At 40.2% G+C, this 19,575-nt stretch overlaps 1 protein-coding gene across 1 annotated transcript; it reads left to right on the top strand.

Moving 5' to 3' along the window:
* The first annotated feature begins 1,912 nt into the window (after positions 1 to 1,912).
* On the top strand, positions 1,913 to 18,732 carry LOC129179028 (alpha-2Db adrenergic receptor-like). Its single transcript, XM_054771834.1, has 2 exons — positions 1,913 to 2,706; positions 15,909 to 18,732. The coding sequence occupies exons 1-2, from the start codon at positions 2,344 to 2,346 to the stop codon at positions 17,007 to 17,009; spliced, it is 1,464 nt and encodes a 487-aa protein (XP_054627809.1). The 5' UTR covers positions 1,913 to 2,343; the 3' UTR covers positions 17,010 to 18,732.
* The last annotated feature ends 843 nt before the right edge of the window (positions 18,733 to 19,575 follow it).

Genomic DNA, 19,575 nt, shown 5'->3' with positions numbered 1-19,575 from the left:
TACATCACTAAAGTTACCTCGATTTAATGGCCCGACGAAAAACAATGAAAACCGTGGATTAAAATGTTCCTGTTGCGTGTGTTTTCGGTTTTGGATTATTTCTGTGTTTGGTTAGTTTGAACGTTGCTGCACGTTACGCCACCGTAAGAGACTCCACCCACCATGCACATGTCTGCATGTGGGCGAGGACCACCAGCCTGAAGTATAGCATCTTCCCGGATGCTATCAGGTTGTTGATCTGCTCCACATGTTAGAGCTCTTCATTTATTTATTGACATGCACTTTCCAAACAGATGCACTGCCTTTCAATGTTACTGCCACTGTCCCATATACTGCTCATTCATATTCATAACTTATTCATATCTTTGGAAGTCTTTCTTGTTTTTATGGCTACTGATGAAGTTATTTTAACGACTGAGCGTTGCATTTCGCTCTTTAGTTGGTGTGTTTCTTTCGGACGTGCTTAGCTGTATTACTGTATCATAACATCACATGGTTACATTTGCACAAGTCATCCTATCAGATCGGACAGGCATCGGAGTCATGGAGTCGAAGTTATTTATAAGTAGCGCTCTTGCGTCTCGCAGCAACTATGGCGCGTTCAAGCGCAAAATCTCAACGCTTGATGAAAAAACATAAGTGAAGCATAAACATGTCAAAATCATGGGCTTTTTCAACAATGGTACGTGTATGATGTACATTTCAACTGTGTTAACACGTATTTGTTAATTACTGACAAATTAGGATGAATGAGATGTCTTTTCTGCAGGGAGAAAAACAACCTATTTTTGCAGAGGAAAAAATATATATTTTTTTTTACTCTGCGAACTCGCAGGTGAATTATGAACCGCGAATGTGTAGCTGCGTTTGAAAAAATAATCAAATGGGAGTAGAAAATATAGTTTAAAAAAACAGTGAAGGTTGGTCAATCATCAAGGAAAAGAAAAAGAAATGGTGTTAAAAAAATTCATATAAAAATACGATTCAAATGAAAAATTGCTACATAAATAAAACATGTAAATAAAACAAAAGTTGGCCTTCATAAGGAATAGAAAACAAAATAATTAGCGAGATTAAGAATGAATGGCTAAATCAGTAAATACAGTCATCCTTCGCCACTATGCGCTCTGAATTTTGCAGCTTCACTCGTAATCACGTTTTTTCAATAATATGTTAATGAATAAATCATTTTTGTGGCTGAATACAGTCTGTTATTAGTAAAAAAAAAATGCATATTTATAAACATTTAAATGTTTTGCCTAAATTAATCATTTTCAAGCAAAAACATGGCTAAATGAGATAAAATACAAATATAAGGCATTCAAAAGACACATTCAAAGATGTTGTGATGACATGTAGTATTCTACACTGGTCACTCGGTGTCAGTAATGTTACTGTAATTTTTGTTGAGACACAGAAGCACCAGATTTGATCAGCCGAGCAACAGGCATTTGTTGCAGGTTTGAATTATCAGGCACAATAATCCCCAGTAAAAACACCGTTGTGGCAGTAACCCAGACCAAGCTAAAACTCAATTCTGAACCCCAGATGTCACTTCCTGTCCGTCCCCCTCTTATTATGTCTTACTTTATTGGGTAATACAAGTGTAAGTGTGACTATAGGGGTCTTATTTCATGTCTAGAGGGCTCTAATAATGTTAAAAACATTATTTAGAAGGTCGTAAACAGGTTTTCTTTGCTTTGACTACAAAAATATTCAATTTATAAATAAGGAATCCTACTTTGCGGAAATTCACTTAATCACGGTCAGGTCTGGAACCAATAAACGAGGGATCACTGGACTGGTGTAAAAATACAACACGTATAAAAAAAATATCTGAAACGTATAATTGATAAATGCTGAATGTAGATTAAGGAATAACCTATTAATAATGATCAATAAATGAAATACATTGCTTCCTATTGTTGTAATTGTTTTGTATTTTCCTCTTTGTCTTTTTTGGCAGCGCCACCCCAGTCATATTCCTCCCTCTTCTCTGCTTTCCTTGCTCATTTCCCGGGCGCTGGAAGAGTCCTCAAACATCTCTCACTCTCCTCACCATGTGCCTCTTATTCTGTCTTTCATCTCACGCTCTCTCCTCCTCCTGCCTTAGTCCAGCAGTGTAGAACAGCAGCACTTTCACTCACAGCTTCAACCAGTCGCATCAAAGTGAGGACATCTTTTTTTCTTTTATGCATTACCTCCGACTGACGCTCCTGCATTTTTGTCTCGGAGCGCTTTCTTTGCTGCCTGCGATGCTATGAATGATGTTGTTCCAAGTCAACATCCGGACTGAAAATAAGGAATTGCCAGTATGACTTCATCTCAGTCGTAATTGACTTGATGGACCCTGCATTCAAGCAGACTTTTTTGGAGGATTCTTTCACTTTCTTCTTCTCGGGCAGGATGGACCCTGATGTGCTCGCACCTGTACCCCCGACCTCTTCTGTGGAGAATACCAGCCAGGCACCCTCTTCCTTGTCGAGGTCTCATGCTCTGCCTACACACTCTCTGGCAGCGTCCGTGCTCATCCTGCTGGTTGTCACGGTCATCATCCTGGTGACCGTGGTGGGGAACGTGCTGGTCGTCTTGGCCGTGTTTACCAGCCGTGCCTTGCGCGCTCCTCAAAATCTGTTCCTGGTGTCTCTGGCCTCAGCTGACATATTGGTCGCCACGCTGGTCATCCCCTTCTCCTTGGCCAATGAGGTGAGGACAAATACATGAATGCATAATGGGACAGCCGCTGTGACGCGGCACATTGGTGTGCAAAAGTTATTTACAGTGGCTCCACGCATATTCTCGAGTCGGATTTTTTTGTCCAAAAAATGATTTTTTTTGTCCAAAAAATGATTTTTTTTTTCCTCCTCCAAAAATAAGCAGTTTTTCCACAGATAATAATTTTGAAACAGGTAAAAATGCCTACAATTTTTACATAATTATGTCTTTACGCTTCACTATGCTTTTTTGTCAAGTGTTGAGATTTCGCGCTTTGTTTGGCGGCTCTTGAATGCACCACAATTGCTGTGAGACACAAAAGTCAAACTTACATACAACCATCCAGCCTCAAACTTCGTAAATCCTTACTAGAATGACACCAGGTAAGCAGTGGTCACATTTATTGCACATTTATTTTCTGAAAACGTGGGGAGGAGTGGCAAGAGCACATCACTCGCACGGTTGCGCAAGGTGTAAGTACGTGGCCCGCACGCCACGCCTGGTCGTGAGCGGTTGCGTGCATCGTACAGTACGCACATGGTGAGTGAGTTGTGCTTGCTTACAGCGTGCTTGCAATGTACGATCTCCGTGCGATTGCCACGCCATCGTACTTCCACGTGCTGCTCGCTTACAGTGACCTTACTCACTCTCATGTTGTAAGTGCGATGAGCGGCAGTTTTTCCGCCTGATGTCGGGAGGGGTATACAGAACGACTTTCCGAGGTTCTCCAGAAGTCCCTGCTGCCGCTGCCTCAAGATGCCACCCGTTCCACCACAGAGATTCGGGGTTCTGATGCGACAACTTGCAGAATTTTCGCTCATCAAGTCAGGATGTCCGGCGGGATACTAGCGCCCCCATGCTGCTCAGACGTCATCAAATGTCCACCAAACCAAACAAAACAAGGGGGGGGCACCACTGTGCCTCTGCCCACAGGATTGTTTAAAAAAAAGAAGGAAATTACAGCAATAATTGCTCAAAAATTTAACATTTTATTAATATTATACAACATAATATATTCGTTACATCGCAGACCAAGAGTCTCAAACATGTTATTTCAGTACTAAAATGAGAAATAAAAAGGAGGGAATTGTGAGGTAGGACCATTTTCGGCATTTGTGCATATAACGCCACAAAAAATGGTCAGAGCATTTGGAAAGGTGTGAATCACAATATGGGGGCAACTATAAAACGAGGTCTGCGCTCTCTGCGTGCTTTTATTTTTGTGTATGTGTGTGGGGTGGGGATGGAGGTGGGTCATTGCGCTGAGCGCTCATTGGCAGCAGAGGGCACGCACGTCACACGTGTCTGGAGCCTTGCACGCAGAGAAAGTTCCTCCTGCAGTAAAAGTGCTACACCGTGTCTGCTGCTCCCAAATCCGCACTGAGGCTGTATTCGCCACGTACAGATCCCCAAATTTTGCCCACGTTTTTGCAAGTAGGCAGCACGCACTTGTAAGTATGGGTTAAGTGAAACACCGGTCTCCATTACTAACGCACAAAAAAACTCGCCAATGCTCGTCTGACGTGTCCACGTTGTTCAATAGCTTGGTAGTTATTATATACGCCAGGTCAGCGCCAACACGTTTCAAGTCGTCAATACGTGATGTGATGTATGAAGCAGAAATTTGGGTATACAGTCGTCCCTTGCAATATCGTGGTTCGATTATTGCTCCCTTGCGGTTTTTCAAGAATTAATAAATGAGTTAAATGTTTCGTGGTTGACTATGGCTTATTATTAGTAAAAAAATATTGAAAGACAAAGGGATATGTAGTATTGTGGCCACTAGGCGTCAGTAATGTTTTGTTATTGAGTCATTACATTAGCGTCGCACTGCCTGGAGTCAGCCATGGCATGTCCAACATGACAGAGTGAAAAGAAGTTATTCTCCCATTCAGTGTGGATGTGGTAAGTTTTTGGCTTCTTTGTCCTTCTTCCGCACTCCGTTTTAGAACCTTTTCTTAAGTTTAGAATACAGTAAATAACTTGGCAGCTAGCTAGTTAGCTTGCTAATGTTTAAAGCCACGGCCGTTTCTTGTGTTCCTGCAGTGATCCTGTAGCCTGCGCATTACAATTGTGGTGTAAACAAAGAATAATAGGAGTGTAAAGGTGACTACAGAGGTGTTATTTCATGCCTACAGGACTCAAATAATGGTAAAGGTTCTATTTAAAAAGTCATAAACAGGTTTTCTATGCGCTAACTACAAAGATGTTCCATTTATGAATATTGAATCCTACTTTGCGGAACCTCACTTACCGTGGTCGGGTCTGGAGCCAGTTAACCATGATAAATGAGAGATGACTGTACAACTATGGTATAATTCCTTTTAAACAGAAAAAAATAAGAAACTCCAATTGCATGAAGCACAAATTTTCTGTCAGAATTGACAGACCAAATACATCTAGCATTTTTTAATTATTTGAATGTAATTATATAAATATATAAAATAGTGTAAAAATAGAATAATAATTAAAAATGATAATTTTAAAATATTTTCTTTTTGACATATATTATTTCCAGGCTTGGGGGGTCACATTAAACGATATGGCGGGACAAATCTGGTCCCCGGGCCTTGAGTTTGAGATGTGACCTATACAAGTACTGTACAGTAGTGGCAAGCAGAACAATGACATGCTTCTCCACTGCCCTAGCTGTCTATATGTGTGTATGTAAATATAATAATTTTAGAATTGATGTGATCTGTCCTGTATTATTATTATTTATTATGTATTGCACTACAAATTTGACACGATCTGTTTCGTATTTATTCATTCTTATTCTATTTTCTTATTTTGTCTTATCTCTCATGTCTTGCCTTGGTTGTTTTATTTTGTGATGAAGTGATTAAGTTCATTATGACATTTTTGCAGAGCTGCTGGAAATGTGAATTTGTAAACCTATCATAACAGTTCACCTTTCCGAATCGATTTTGGAAAGCACCCTCTGTGTTTTATTGTTTGTGTTGTGCTCATAGATGAAGGCTATTTCGCCTCTTTTTCTTCACTTCATTATTAATAAGTCGTTCTTCGCAAATATATTATGGCAGGAAGCTCTTCTTGTGGAAGAAAATGTTATGCGTCACTTCTGATGAATCTGGCAGACGGCAGAAAGCTGAGCAGTTTGACAAGGTTTCATAAGAAAAAGTGCACTCGGACAGCGGATGGAACCAAAAAAAATACACAATGATTCAATTCACCAAATATGCTGAGGATCAAAGGTCGCTCTGACAAAAACTAGAAGGACAAGAAGCAAAAGAGGTGGACGGAGCATCGGCGGGAGAAAGACAGCTCATGAGAAGAAAAACAAAAACACATGAATCTAGGCCCCGGGTCCCATTTGCACCCCACAGCTGATTTATTGTACCGCGACACAATCTAAGAATAGAATTTAACAAGAAAAAAAAAAAAAACAGCAAAAATTGAAAAATCTCCAGTAATTTTACAAGAATAAAGTCAAAAGTTGTAAGATAACGAGAAAAGTCGTAATTTTACAAGACTAACGTCATAATACGAAGAAAAATAATATCATTTTAGTCGCCTAAAGTTGAAATACAGTGTTTCCTCGCTACATTGCGGTTTTACCTTTCATGGATTCGCTCTTTCACAGATTTTTGAACAGCGTATGAACACACATTGTGTTCTGCGTTCCTTGTGGCGTATTAGAGCGATCTATCGGTCCTCTGTTGCACGTGTCTGTTATTGTATTTACAACTGCTACCAGCAGAGGGTGTTGTATACTCACGTGAGAGTTGAAGACATGTCCAGACGTGTCCGGTTCGTGTCAGTAAATATAGAGCCACAATAGTGATTGGCTAAGGGAAAACCCTCCCATTGTGTCGTGCGATCTGATTGGCTGTAGACCACTGTCAATCAATCTCCTTCGTGCAGGACTGCCTGTTTCCTGTTGTATGATCATACATGCTGAATGAAGGCAGAAGTTACGCAGCTGTAGGGCGCCTGGAATACTGTAAATGAATCTTCGGTGGAGGACGAGGAGGAGGAGGAATATGTTTTAACACGGATACGAAAACACTACAGCCTAACGCCGCCAGGACAAGCCACGATCAGAGGAGTCACTTCATTTCTTGTGTCCAATATCATAAGTTGATCATTAAAATTTAAACAAAATTTTAACTTGGAAAGTGTTTAAACGAGAGAAATGTGATCAAATCTTAATGCCTGTCTGAGGAAGTGTATAAAGTGTATGGTGAGGGGTTTTAAAACATATTGTACACATTGTACAAAAATATTGTATACTTTGCGGATTTCACTTATTGCGGGCTATTTTGGGAACCTCTCCCCCGTGATAAACGAAGGAATACTGTAATACAGAAAGACATGATATTTTGTTAAAATTGTAATATTATGAAAAACAAAACAATGATTTATTGGTTTGCAAAAGAAGTCATATTACAACAATGAAGTCTAAATATTATGGGAATTTAGTCATAATTTTGCAAAGAAAATTTACCAAAAGAAAGTTGAAATAGTTGGAAAATTAAAAAAAAAAATGCAGAATTGCAGCCGTAATTATAAAGTAAAAAATATTAAAAGAAAAAAGTTGTATTCTTACAGTTTAAATAGTAAAGAAAAATAGATAATTTATGTTGTGATATTTTGAGAAACAAACAAAAAATAAGGTTGTATTTTTGGGAAAATTAGGTTGGGGAAAAAGTTATAATAACATGAGAATAAAGTCAAAATACAGTAGACGCCCCTACAACGTAAATAATCCGTTCTGAGAACCTTTATGTTATAGGGATTTTATGTTATAAGAAGCGTAAGATACATGTAAATAGCCTAATCCGTTCCAAGATCTTCCCAAACTCACCCCTTTGGACCTTCAAAATATTCAAAGTCCACCAAATATGGTGGGAAAATATAAGAAAACGTTAGCATAAACATAGTAGAGAGTTGATATTACTACTGCATTCAAACTCATATTTACAAACTTACGCATATACTGTATATGTATACACGTACATGTGGTACCTATATCATTGGTAATATTACCTTTTCCCCTACTTAAGAATGATTCGACATAAGACTTAGTGTATTTGTAAAAAACAACCTGCATCTCAGCTATGTGTTATAGGTGACAGTGTATTGGTGCTAGCAACATTTGTTTTCTCGTTACTAGAAGTGGCCAATACTACAAATTTAGTAAAGTAAATATAGCTGATACTGATAGAGATAGCGATAGTTTTTACTTGGACACTTTTCAAGATCAGGGCAAACCTGTTACCTGCTGTCTAGGTTTGGACCCCAGATGCAGAGGCGCGAGGCCAAAAAACTCTATAAAGTTCTGTCTCTTCTGTCTCTTCAATGACAGTCACACAAAACCAACCAAGGAGGGAGCAGAAGGCACGGATAGACTAGAAGACACAACAACTATTAAATGTCCAAAAAGTAGATACATTACAAGTCAATGTAACAATAGCAACAAAATGAAAGTATTGTTCCCTTTTATTAAAAGCAACTGTTTGAGCAGAATAAAGTTTAAAAAACTAGACTATGGTGGGAAAATATAAGAAAACGTTAGCATAAACATAGTACAGTAACATTCCAATATAAAATAAGGTAATAAATAAGATTACTGTAAATGAATAAAACTGAAAAACAAAAACTATCCTACCGTTCACGAGATGTCTTGATCAGGAGCGCAAGTGGAGGCAGGAAGGAGGACTAGCCTGAGTCGAAACGTGACTCAAAGAGTCTAAGAGTCAGCTGGTCTCACAGACAAACGCACACGCACTACACGATAATGCTGTGTGCAAAATTTTAATTTGTAACTTCTAATTTTAATTTGTAAGGGCGACTACGAAGAGGAAGGAGTTTGAAGGGACAAGCCTGTCTCTCACACAAACTCACATACGTGCTGTATAACTCAGCCAATGAGATGAGAGCGTAGGCGGTGCCCCGAAAATCAGCCAATGAGAGCGTGATGCGTCAGAAGGCGTCACCAAGTGTTCGTCTGAACTCGCACCGACTTGAAGCATTAATAAAGTTGATTGAAAAAAAAAAATTGCACTGACTTGACGCTTTACGTTATATGGAATATCTTCTGTAATACGAAGCAAAAACTTTACATAAATTCTTTATGTTCAGTGGAATTTATGTAAAAGGAGCTTTATGTTATGCGAGGTACTACTGCATTATGGAAGTGAAGTCCTAATATTACAAGAAGAATATTTACAATGATTATTTAAGAAGAAAGAATATTTGGAGGAAAATAATCAAGAACAGCAAAAATGAGAAAAAAGAGCAAAGACCCAAGTTCATGCTAATCATCCACTTTTTCAGCTGTACTGTAGTACGAAGCTCAGATGCAGGTTTTCTTGAAATATATCAAACCTTTTAGCATATGTACACAGGTTGCTTCACAAAATATCAAAGTGGTTCTTGCATCCTTGCATTTTTTACTGTGTGGCCCTCGCTGGAAAAAATGTGGTCAAAAACAGAGGTACTTACTGTGTTACATTTTTGAAGCATGTTGGACCTCAGATGCAGACAATAAGAAAAGACACACAAAGAAGAAATGCACTCATAAACAGGGAAAATAAAGTGCGTGAGCACAACAAAAGGTTGACAGTGCAGGTAAAAATAGGCACAGAAAGAAAAATCGAGATCTAGCCAAGGCAGGTGGGAAGACAAAATAATAAGATTGACTAGACATACCAATTGAAGGTAGTCGCAGTGGAGTGAATTGATCTGGCACAGTGGTGGGCAAACTACAGCTCGCAGGCCACCTCCCATGCGGCCTGTCGGACTTTCCTAAATTATGTTTTTCAAACATTTTACAGGAAATAGAGAGAGGCAATTGACAAGTTCCATTTTTGTTTCGGTTTTATTTTTGCTGTGGTTTGACGAGCTATTTATATGCAGCGATCCAGACATCTACCTCAGTCATGGTGCAAATAAAAACAACAACACAACGTACTTACTACACCGTGTAGGCATAAAATTTGAATTTTTTAAATGTTATTAATTTATTCTTTTTTTTTAATGTAATTACTTTTTTATTTTGTTTTTTTTAGTATGTATTGTATCCTAAACAGTATAGTATATGTAGGCATAAAATTAAACATCTATGCACAAAACACAAGCCAAAAATTACACCTATATCTTCCAGATGCAAAGCATGCTGAGTAAACACAATAAAATGACAGAAAATGTTAAAGAATGGGAACGAGCTAACAAATCCTGTGCATAACCGCGGCAAAGACAAAGGCACAGTCCGGTGTCTTCCTGCCACAGCCGCATGGCTTAAGAAGCCTTGATTGTGGAGCACAAACGGGACGCCACCCCAGGATCTCCAAACATGGGTACTACAGGGAGCGGCAGCAAGGCTGGACACAGCCAGAAAAACATGTTTTCCAGCAGAATCACAAATAGTCTTTGAGAAGTTGGCATATTTTTGTAAAAATCCTCACTCAAGCAATGCGTTCATGGATGTAAATACAGAGTAAAACCCCTCTGTAGGGTTTAAGTGATGAGCCACATGGGTACCAAGCCCCCCACGATGCACACCTGAGCTCCCACTTTGCAAGTGCAAGCTGAGGGCCATTTTCGGCCCATAGCTCATTTTCTATTGGCCTCGGTATATTGTAAAAATGAAATGAATGTAAAAAATTGAAATGAATGTACATTTTTTTAGTGTAATTAATGCATGTGCACCAGAAGAATGCGTGTGTTTGTGTGTGTGTGTGTGTAAACAGGAAGATAAAGAAAAACAAGAAGTGGATATTCTTACCACACACTTCGTAACTTTTAATTTGGATGTACAATTTGCTGGGAAATACACTGAAAACAAATAAATTGACATTAAATTACGTGATTGTCTTTGAACGCAACCCTTTCATTGCTCATAATAATAAAGTTTAAAGTGTGATTCAAATGTTCTGCTACTATTAAAGAGACTAGTGTTAGACAAATAGATTTTTAGACTTGTGTGGTATCTTTTAGCTTGATTGACATATTCATGACTATTACTGTATATATGATTATTATTTATTACCATTGTGAGAAAACCCTGACATTTATATGACCACATTGATACATTACTCATCACTTTTGTATGCATTAAAAAGATCACGTGAAATGCACGAAGTGAATAAATGTACTGCAACAGATGTACCGTATTTTCACGACCATAAGGCGCACTTAAAAGTCTTACATTTTGTCCAAAATGGGCGGGGCGCCTTATAATGCAGTGCGCCGTATGTGTGTACCGAGTTCTAAAATCTGTAAGCGTGACTTTTATGAGCGCTCCGCTCGACTGACTGGGAGCGTCTCCTGCCGACACGCTGCTTATATAGAGGAAAGGAAAGGTGGACGTGACTGACGACGCTAAAGGCACGCCCCAGTAGTTATATAAGTATATTTTAAGAAATGGCGCCATCTATCCATCCGGGCAAGGACTACCGTGGAGCAGCAACATTCAGCGGATTACAAAGAAAGCTGGCCATCTTCCGCTCCTACTGCAGTAAAAACATTGCAGACAACTACTACCCAACTACATCACCAACATGGACGACGTGCCGCTCACTTTCCACATCAGACACACACAACGGGGCACGATAAGTCGGCTTTTACTGTTGTGCTTGGTTGCCATGGTAATGGACAGAAACTGCTTCCTGTGGTAGACGCTGACGCTGCCTAAAGAAAAGTTTCCAGCCGGACCAAAGGGGCTGGAAAGACGATGAGAAAATGGCTGAGTGACGTGTACAGAAAGAGACCGGATGTTTTTTTCACACGCGTCACCACAAATGAAGCAAATGAACTTGGAGGTTCACATCATTCCGGGAGGCTTGACGAATGAACTCCAACCGCTGGACATCGGTGTAAACACGGCGTTTAAAGTGAAGTCGCGAGCGGCGTGGGAGCGATGGATGACAGCTAGCGAACACAGCTTCACTAACACCGAGAGTTCTGCTCTTAATTTATCTGAAGAAATAAAGCATCGTCGCTTCCTCACTGACTTATTTGTGACACGGCGTGCATACCTGCGCCCTATAATACGGTGCGCCTTGTGTATGTGTTAAATACAAAAATAGCACCTGTAACTGAGACTGCGCCTTTTAATACGGTGCGCTTTATGGTCGTGAAAATACGGTAAAATGGATGGGAGATTGGATTAAATGAGCTTTGCTTCCTCCTACTTTTTTTGGACACGTGGAGCTGCGCATTGTACTATGTTATGTATTACACTGTAACTTGTATGCCGGTTCAAATAAATAGTCCTGTCCTGTCATTTATCTTTCTGTTCATGAAATACAGTAAAAATGGGCATATTTCAGACGCAGTTGCTAATGGTGATTAATCATGATTAATTAATTTTTAAACTGTGATTAATCAATTTCATTTATAATCATTTGACAGCCCTATTTTTTTTTGGTGTCTTTGTGCAGTTTTTCTGTTCCCCCTGTCAGTTGGAAGCGTTCATGCATGAGCTTGCACACTTGTGCAGTCTTTTGCCGCATCGGTGTGATTTGTGTGTTTAGTTCCGCTGTCGTCGTGTACGATATGTCGGATTTAGCCGTGAAAGTAGCGTGAATACATATATAATCAACATAAGTGATACCGTGCAGCCAACCGGGTCAGGCTTAAATTCACGTTTGGTACATCAGTCTATAGTCTGAGTCTGTATTCTTTACCTTCCCAAACCAATCCAACCAATGTTATATCAGTCCCCACGCACCATGCAAAGGGGACTTCTGCTGGTTGGGAATCACACAGGAAGGTTTTTTTAAATCGTTTTTGTTAACTCAATATTAAACAAATTGATTTGAATCATTCTGCAAACTATAATAAAACAAAATGCCTCATGACAAATCCACCTTCCTTGGCATAAATTCTTCCAATGATTTCATGTCTTAATGGACCGCAGTGAACTGATTTCAAACAAATAGATCCATAAGTTGACAACAGCAACTGGCTGGGATTTGTTTTTGGATTCTTTTTTTTTTTTTTTAACTCCCGCATCAGCCAGCTGGGAAAAGGTGATAAGCGGATTAGCACGTTCGTTGTTTTCCCTGATGATGCAATACTTTGTGGTTCAATTCAAGAGACGCACCAATTTGCATACTTCTCTCAGTTCTTCGATTAGTATACGACATACACTAAGTTCCTGGCAGTGTAGTGCTGTCCCAAATCGATGACTGTCATTGCGCACTTACCGGAAATGACGGAAATGTCGTCCCTCGTTTATTGCAGTCATTTGGTTCCAGACCCGACCGCGATAGGTGGTTTTCCGCAAAGTAGGATTCCTTATTTGTAAATGGAATATTTTCCTATTTAGAGCATAGAAAACCTGTTTAAGTACCTTCTAAATATGGTTTTTAACATTATTCGAGCCCTCTAGACATGAAATAACACTCCTACAGTCACTTTTACACTTGTATTACCCAATATAGTTGACATAATAACATAGAAAATAATTCATTTAAGACATAAAATAAGAACTGTGTACTGCTCTAAATGTGTCCAAGAGTGAGGGTCAGGGGTTCAGAGTTGAGTTTCATCTTGATACCCCCATAAAAATGTTTATTTTGTCACACGGCTCGCCCCTCCCCCTCCAAACCCTCCTTCTAGCTCGACTGATAGACTGAAATCTGAGTAAAAGTACAGCTCTCAAGTTGCACAGACATGCCTTGGTATACTGTATATGGTTAAAGTCTCGCATATGTATGTTTACCAATGCCACAAATAGTGGGCTGTTAGTCAAGAAGACATACACCCGTTTCAAGGAAAGTACTGAATCTTCATCATGCATTGCTTGTCCCATGTCTGTAGCAGTGTGACGATACGTGCTCGATATAAAGTGCTGAAAGAATAAAAAATAAAACACACAATAATCAAATGGGAGTAGAAAGTACTGAATACTGACAATACGTGAGTGTAGGCTGGTCAATGATAAACGAAAAAGACAAGAAGAATAAAAGGTGTTAAAAAAATATATGAATGAAAAATGAAATAAAAATTCAAATCAGATATTTTTGCATTTCAAATTCATTTTGCAGGCCGCACGGTGGTCTAGTGGTTAGCATGTTGGCCACACGGTCACAGTCAGGAGATTGGGAAGACCTGAGTTCAAATCTCCATTGGGCATTTCTGTGTGGAGTTTGCATGTTCTCCCCGTGCGTGGGTTTTCTCCGGGTACTCCTCCCACCTTCCAAACATGCATGTTAGGTTAATTGGCATTAATTGCCCATAGGTATGAATGTGAGTGTGAATGGTTTGTCTGTATGTGCCCTGCGATTGGCTGGTGACCAGTCCAGGGTTTACCCCGCCTGTCGCCCAAAGTCAGCTGGGATAGGCTCCAGCATACCCCCGAGACCCTAATGAGGAGAAGAGGTATAGAAAATGGATGGATGGATGGATTCATTTTGCACGTATTTTGGTAAAACAAATCAATTTAAGCAACAACAAAAAAATCTGAGAAGCCGGAGCCAAGCCAAAAGAGTTGAAATTCCCAACACTAATTTCACATATTTATAAATCACACGTATTTTTAAATCAGAGACTTATGGTGAATGAGATGTATTTTCTGCGGAAAAAACAGCCTATTTTCTGAGAAAAAAAAGAAAAATAAATGAATGCGGGTATCCACTGTATTGATATTTGGATCGATTCACCCACCCCAAGCTTTATCCCAATTCTAGTCATGCCAAGGACTGTTGGTTTATGACAAAACCTGACATGACAGCCAAAAACTAAAAAAATGACTTAAACACAAGCATCACTGTGTAGCCAGTCACAACACATATGGTGCGTTCAAACAAATTGTTCATGTTATACAGTGTAAGAGTTCAGTGCATTGTCAGTCTAATAACTTCTTACTGGGACCTTCAGGCCACACACTCACCCTACATGATGCATACATACACACTCACCTAGCACAATCAGAGTTGCGCAACACTTAAGATAAGACTCATGGAAAATTATACGACACACAATAGATGCAATGTTCTCACTCACATTAGCTTAACTCTCACTTTCACACAGACTTGGCTTTCACTGTCCAAGCACACAGGCTCAGGTTTCACTTTCTAGAGAGGTGCAGCAACTGCTATGTACTGTATACTCTGTGTGCTTTCATTCTTGGCTCTTTCGATCTTCCTCATTGATGATATGAGTCCAGAATGAAAGGCTAAAGACAAATAATAGCCATTACATTCATAACGTTGAACTTTGGTCATCTTCCGAGGACCAGAAAGGAGCAGGACAAGTATGTTGCTACATGATATTTGTTCACTTTTGTTCAAGTTGTATTCTACTCAATCTACCCGTTTTTACGTTCAGAAACATGCCTTTGATCTACTGGCAGAAAACGTACAAATATTTCAGAGCCAATGTGGTGATAGGTAATAGATCCACTGTCCAAATGGAGCATTCGATCCTTTGAGAGATGTCGCTAAACCCAATGCAATACAAACAGAATAATAATACATAACCGTCACTACTGAAGACAAAGTTACTACTACTGTATTCCTTCTCAATAACCCAATTCAGTCCTGTGACTGACTGCTGATCAGTTCAGGGTTTAATCCACCTTCACCCCATCCCTTCAGAACCCAGACCCATTGCTGCTTTAAGAAAAAGATGGGGTATATACGACAGCTCCATACCTGGAACACATTTCTGATTGTGCTTTTTCTAAAATCCTACTAATTCATTCATAAGCTAACGCTTCAGGTCAAGAGAAAGAGCGCCCCCGTTGAGAACAAAAATGTACACATTCTGAACAGAGAAGACAGATGGTTTGAAAGAGGAGTGATGGAAGCCATCTAAGTCAAGTTTGAAAAGCCACCTCTGCACAGAGCGGGAGGTGTGGGACACCACTTTCTCCCACATACAATGCTGCCCTTTCATCCTTTCCTAAAAGATTCAAGCCATTCCTGTATGGACATGCCTCCTCCTTGAGAGGATAAATAGATTGGATCATGCACCAAGCACTCAGACTAGAGCTGTCCTATGTAGTCTGGTGTGTGTCCCACCTAGTCTTTGACTATGAACTGATGAAGCCTGCTCGGATGAGAGGCAAAACGTCTTCTAAGACAACCTGAACAGTCAAGTTGTGATCAATTCAGTGCCCTGAGAATACTGTACAATGATCTGGATGAATGACAGTATTCACAGGTATAATTCATTGATGGTTTAACTGCCCCACCCTAACAGTTTTGTTCTCTTTCCAGGTTATGGGCTACTGGTATTTTGGTTCCACGTGGTGCTCCTTCTACCTGGCTCTGGACGTTCTGTTTTGCACTTCATCCATTGTCCATCTCTGCGCCATCAGCCTCGACCGCTACTGGTCCATCACAAAAGCGGTCAGCTACAACCGCAAACGGACACCCAAACGGATCAAAGTGATGATCAGCGTGGTGTGGCTGATATCCATCGTCATCTCTTCACCGCCTCTTCTCATGACGCAGACAGAAGAAAGTTTGGACTCCATGGGCGAGGTCAAACGGCCACAGAGGCAGGAGTGTCTTCTCAACAACCAGACGTGGTATATTCTGTCCTCCTGCCTTGTGTCCTTCTTTGTACCTGGAGTTATCATGATATTGGTTTACTGTAAGATATACCGTGTTGCCAAGCAGCGAGCCTCTACCATCTTTGTGGCTAAAAACGCGATGGAACCCCAGCCGTCCCAGTCAGAGACCTGCTTCGCCGGTGTCCCGAAGTCTTTCCAAAGAGGCACAAAGCCTCAGTACAACTTGGACGTCCCGCTGCCGGAAAGCAGACATAGCTTTTCCAACATAGACGGTAGCAGCCACAAGAGAGAAGAGCTGGACCATATTAACTTAGAGGAAAGAACAACAGATGATGACGTAAAAAAGTCTTCGTTTTGTACCTCACTCCACTTCTCCAAGAGAGCTGGTGGGAAGGACATTGAGGGACCTGCACGCAGGTTGAAGCCTCCTCCTCCATCCTGTGCCTCCATATCGTGGGTATCATCGGACCACTGCTCCCAGCATTTCCTCCTCCCTTCTCCGGTGCCGCTTCCAAGCAGACACTTGTCTTTGTCCAAAAGCAAAGTGGCACAAATGCGGGAGAAACGCTTCACTTTTGTTCTGGCAGTGGTGATGGGAGTGTTTGTCCTCTGCTGGTTTCCTTTTTTCTTCACTTATAGTCTCCACGCACTCTGCAGAGACAAATGTACAATCCCTGATGCTCTTTTTAACCTCTTTTTCTGGATCGGCTACTGCAACAGTTGCCTGAACCCAATCATATACACCATCTTTAACAGAGACTTCAGGAGGGCCTTTAAGAGAATTTTATTCCATACCCATTGATGATCATAAGTTGTAGATATACAGTGGTAACTCGGTTCAAACCGTGTGAAAAACCGCAGCAATTTTCCCAGAGGACATAAAGTTAATCCAATTTATACGTTTCAGACACCCAAAAATGTTAACAAAAAATACATTTTATAGAGAAAATTATAGCATTGCATGCAGAAAACAATGCAAAATAATTGCAATTACAAGTGTTTCTCATTTTCTTTTTTAATTTGTTGGCACTAGCAACTTTCTTTGGCCAAATGGCAGTCATTAAAAAATGCACGGCCAGTGAGTCACCAAAGTGTAGTGTGCTTTGTTTATGTACTCGATTCCGCGGAATAATACTGTAAAGGGCAAACAGCGAAACAAATGATCAACTGGAATGTACCAAATCCCAGATTTGAAGAAAGTGATAACGTTTTGACCAATCCGCTACGGGGATTTGTGTCGGTGGCCAGGAAGTGCAAAAGACTTTGACAAAGTGTGAAACGCTGCAGCCCTGTGCTACTTACGTTAAATCACACTAGAATTAAAACATTAGGAATAGCAACGCTGGTGTCCATGTCTCTATTTATAAGAGTTAATAGAACAAGAACCCGCATATATTACAATTACAAATCCTGTTCTGTTGCAAGAAAGTAAAAACGGAAAAATGCATGGGGGAAGAAAAGTCTGCAACAGCTGTCGTCAAACGCGTGACGCAAAGTAATAAAGTTACACCCACAGTGACATTGACACATTGACCACTGGCCTATGAGGTAAAACATCTGCCGTTGTTTAAAACAAACATTTCTAGGCATAGCGAAGTGAAATAAGGGTTTAACAGGACAGCAAAACAATGAATGACACATACAAGAATGTATTCATGCAGACTGACTAGAGTGGCTAGAAGCATTATTTTCATCTGCTACTTTTATTATGCCTGACACGGAAGACAAGCTTTCACTGCCTTGTTTGCAACTATTTCATGTCTTGATGCAACACACCATGCACACTCACACGTTTAGAGCTAATTGTTTGAACGACATGCATTGTTACTGGCCGCCATTCCAGTCAATCTGGACTTTGGTATATTCCTTCCCAGTTTTTGTGAGTGTAATTACTTTCATCTTTTGTTAATGTGCTTCCTGAAATGCTAATTTGTTTTGTCTTCGGTTCATTTTTTTTCTGAAATGTTGTGTTTCACAGTTTGTTAAAGTGTTTTGCACTCGTCGGCCACCGTACAAACGGACTAGTTTGTACGATAACCGAGACAGTGTACCAAAACCCAGCCATAATCTAGGCCAAAAAAATAATAATGTGAAAACTGGGGCATTGGAAAACCGATGTTTGACTGTGTGGGCACTGCAGTTCTCCACTGTGCCATCATGCAAACAGTAAGAATTTATTTATCATCTACCCACTCAATAATCGTTTTTGTAGATGATTATGACGCGTTAGAAGGCTGGTGTCTCAAACTGGGTTCCTTGATGGGATTGTGGTGGAACTGTTCATCTGGGGTGTCCAAAGTCTGTTTGCTTACCTGTCAACATTTGCATTTGTAAATAAAGGATTTTTTTCTGAAAATGAGGGAAAATTGTGGTCTTGCCGCCAGAATTGCAACCATGTTATTTTACCGGCGTCGTTTTATTTTGAAAGCCTGACTTTACTGGCTACAATCGACCGGAAGGTGTGCTGGTCGGGAAGGATTGTCTTTTTTTCCCATGAAAGTTGAAATACGGAATGAAACTATTAAAACATGAGTGCATGGTGAAAGAAGAATATGACACTTTACCCCAAAAATAACAGGAGGGTTGATAGGCATGCATTTGCGATCGCAGCTTGGTTTTAATTAGCCTGCTCCTCATTCCAAAAAATACACAAAAATGGCCCATATCAGAAACATTTTAAAGGAGGATTTAAAACGACCACATAAAAAAAAAGTTCTGAGATGAAACGAGACATCTATCGTGACAAGGGGAGTGCTATAATCGCGGTGAGCCCTTCAATACATGAAACACTGCGCCTGATGTTGTGCATTGTTTCATGTGCATCTTGACAGCCAGGTGGGGACTTATGTTAACACAGTTTGGTCATTAAGAGGATAACAAGGAAAAAGAAAAGAATAATTAAGTTTTGTTTAAAAAAGAATGTCTTCAAATTCTTTTCAAACACTTCTTAGTTGCATCCATGTCTTTATCCATCCATCCATTTTCCATGCCGCTTATCCTCACTCGGGTCGCGGGGGTATGCTGGAGCCTATCCCAGCTGACTTCGGGCGAAAGGCGGGGTACACCCTGGACTGGTCGGCAGCCAAACGCAGGGCACATATAGACAAACAACCATTCACACTCATATTTATACCTGTGGGCTGTTTAGAGTTGCTAATTGACCTAACATGAATGTTTTTGGAATCTGAGAGGAAACCGGAGTACCCAGAGAAAACCCACGGGAGAACATGCAAACTCCACACAGAGATGCCCAAGCGGAGATTCGAGTTCTCCTGACTGTCCGGTTGGACCAATTAACCACAATAAATGAGGGATTACTAAATTTTGATTTTGATTTCTCAGTTTTTAAATGATACTTTATACTCTTT

Source organism: Dunckerocampus dactyliophorus, chromosome 3, assembly GCF_027744805.1.
Source record: "Dunckerocampus dactyliophorus isolate RoL2022-P2 chromosome 3, RoL_Ddac_1.1, whole genome shotgun sequence".
NCBI lineage: Eukaryota > Metazoa > Chordata > Actinopteri > Syngnathiformes > Syngnathidae > Dunckerocampus > Dunckerocampus dactyliophorus.
The sequence above is the reverse complement of the archived record's forward strand: the minus strand, read 5'-3'. Positions and strand labels throughout refer to the sequence as shown.

What these genes read in the sequence shown, in the direction of transcription:
- LOC129179028 (XM_054771834.1), top strand. Translation starts at nt 2,344, where the DNA reads ATGGACCCTGCATTCAAGCAGACTTTTTTGGAGGATTCTTTCACTTTC. An exon ending in CCTTCTCCTTGGCCAATGAG is followed by an intron (nt 2,707 to 15,908) that starts GTGAGGACAAAT and finishes TTCTCTTTCCAG; the next exon opens with GTTATGGGCTACTGGTATTT.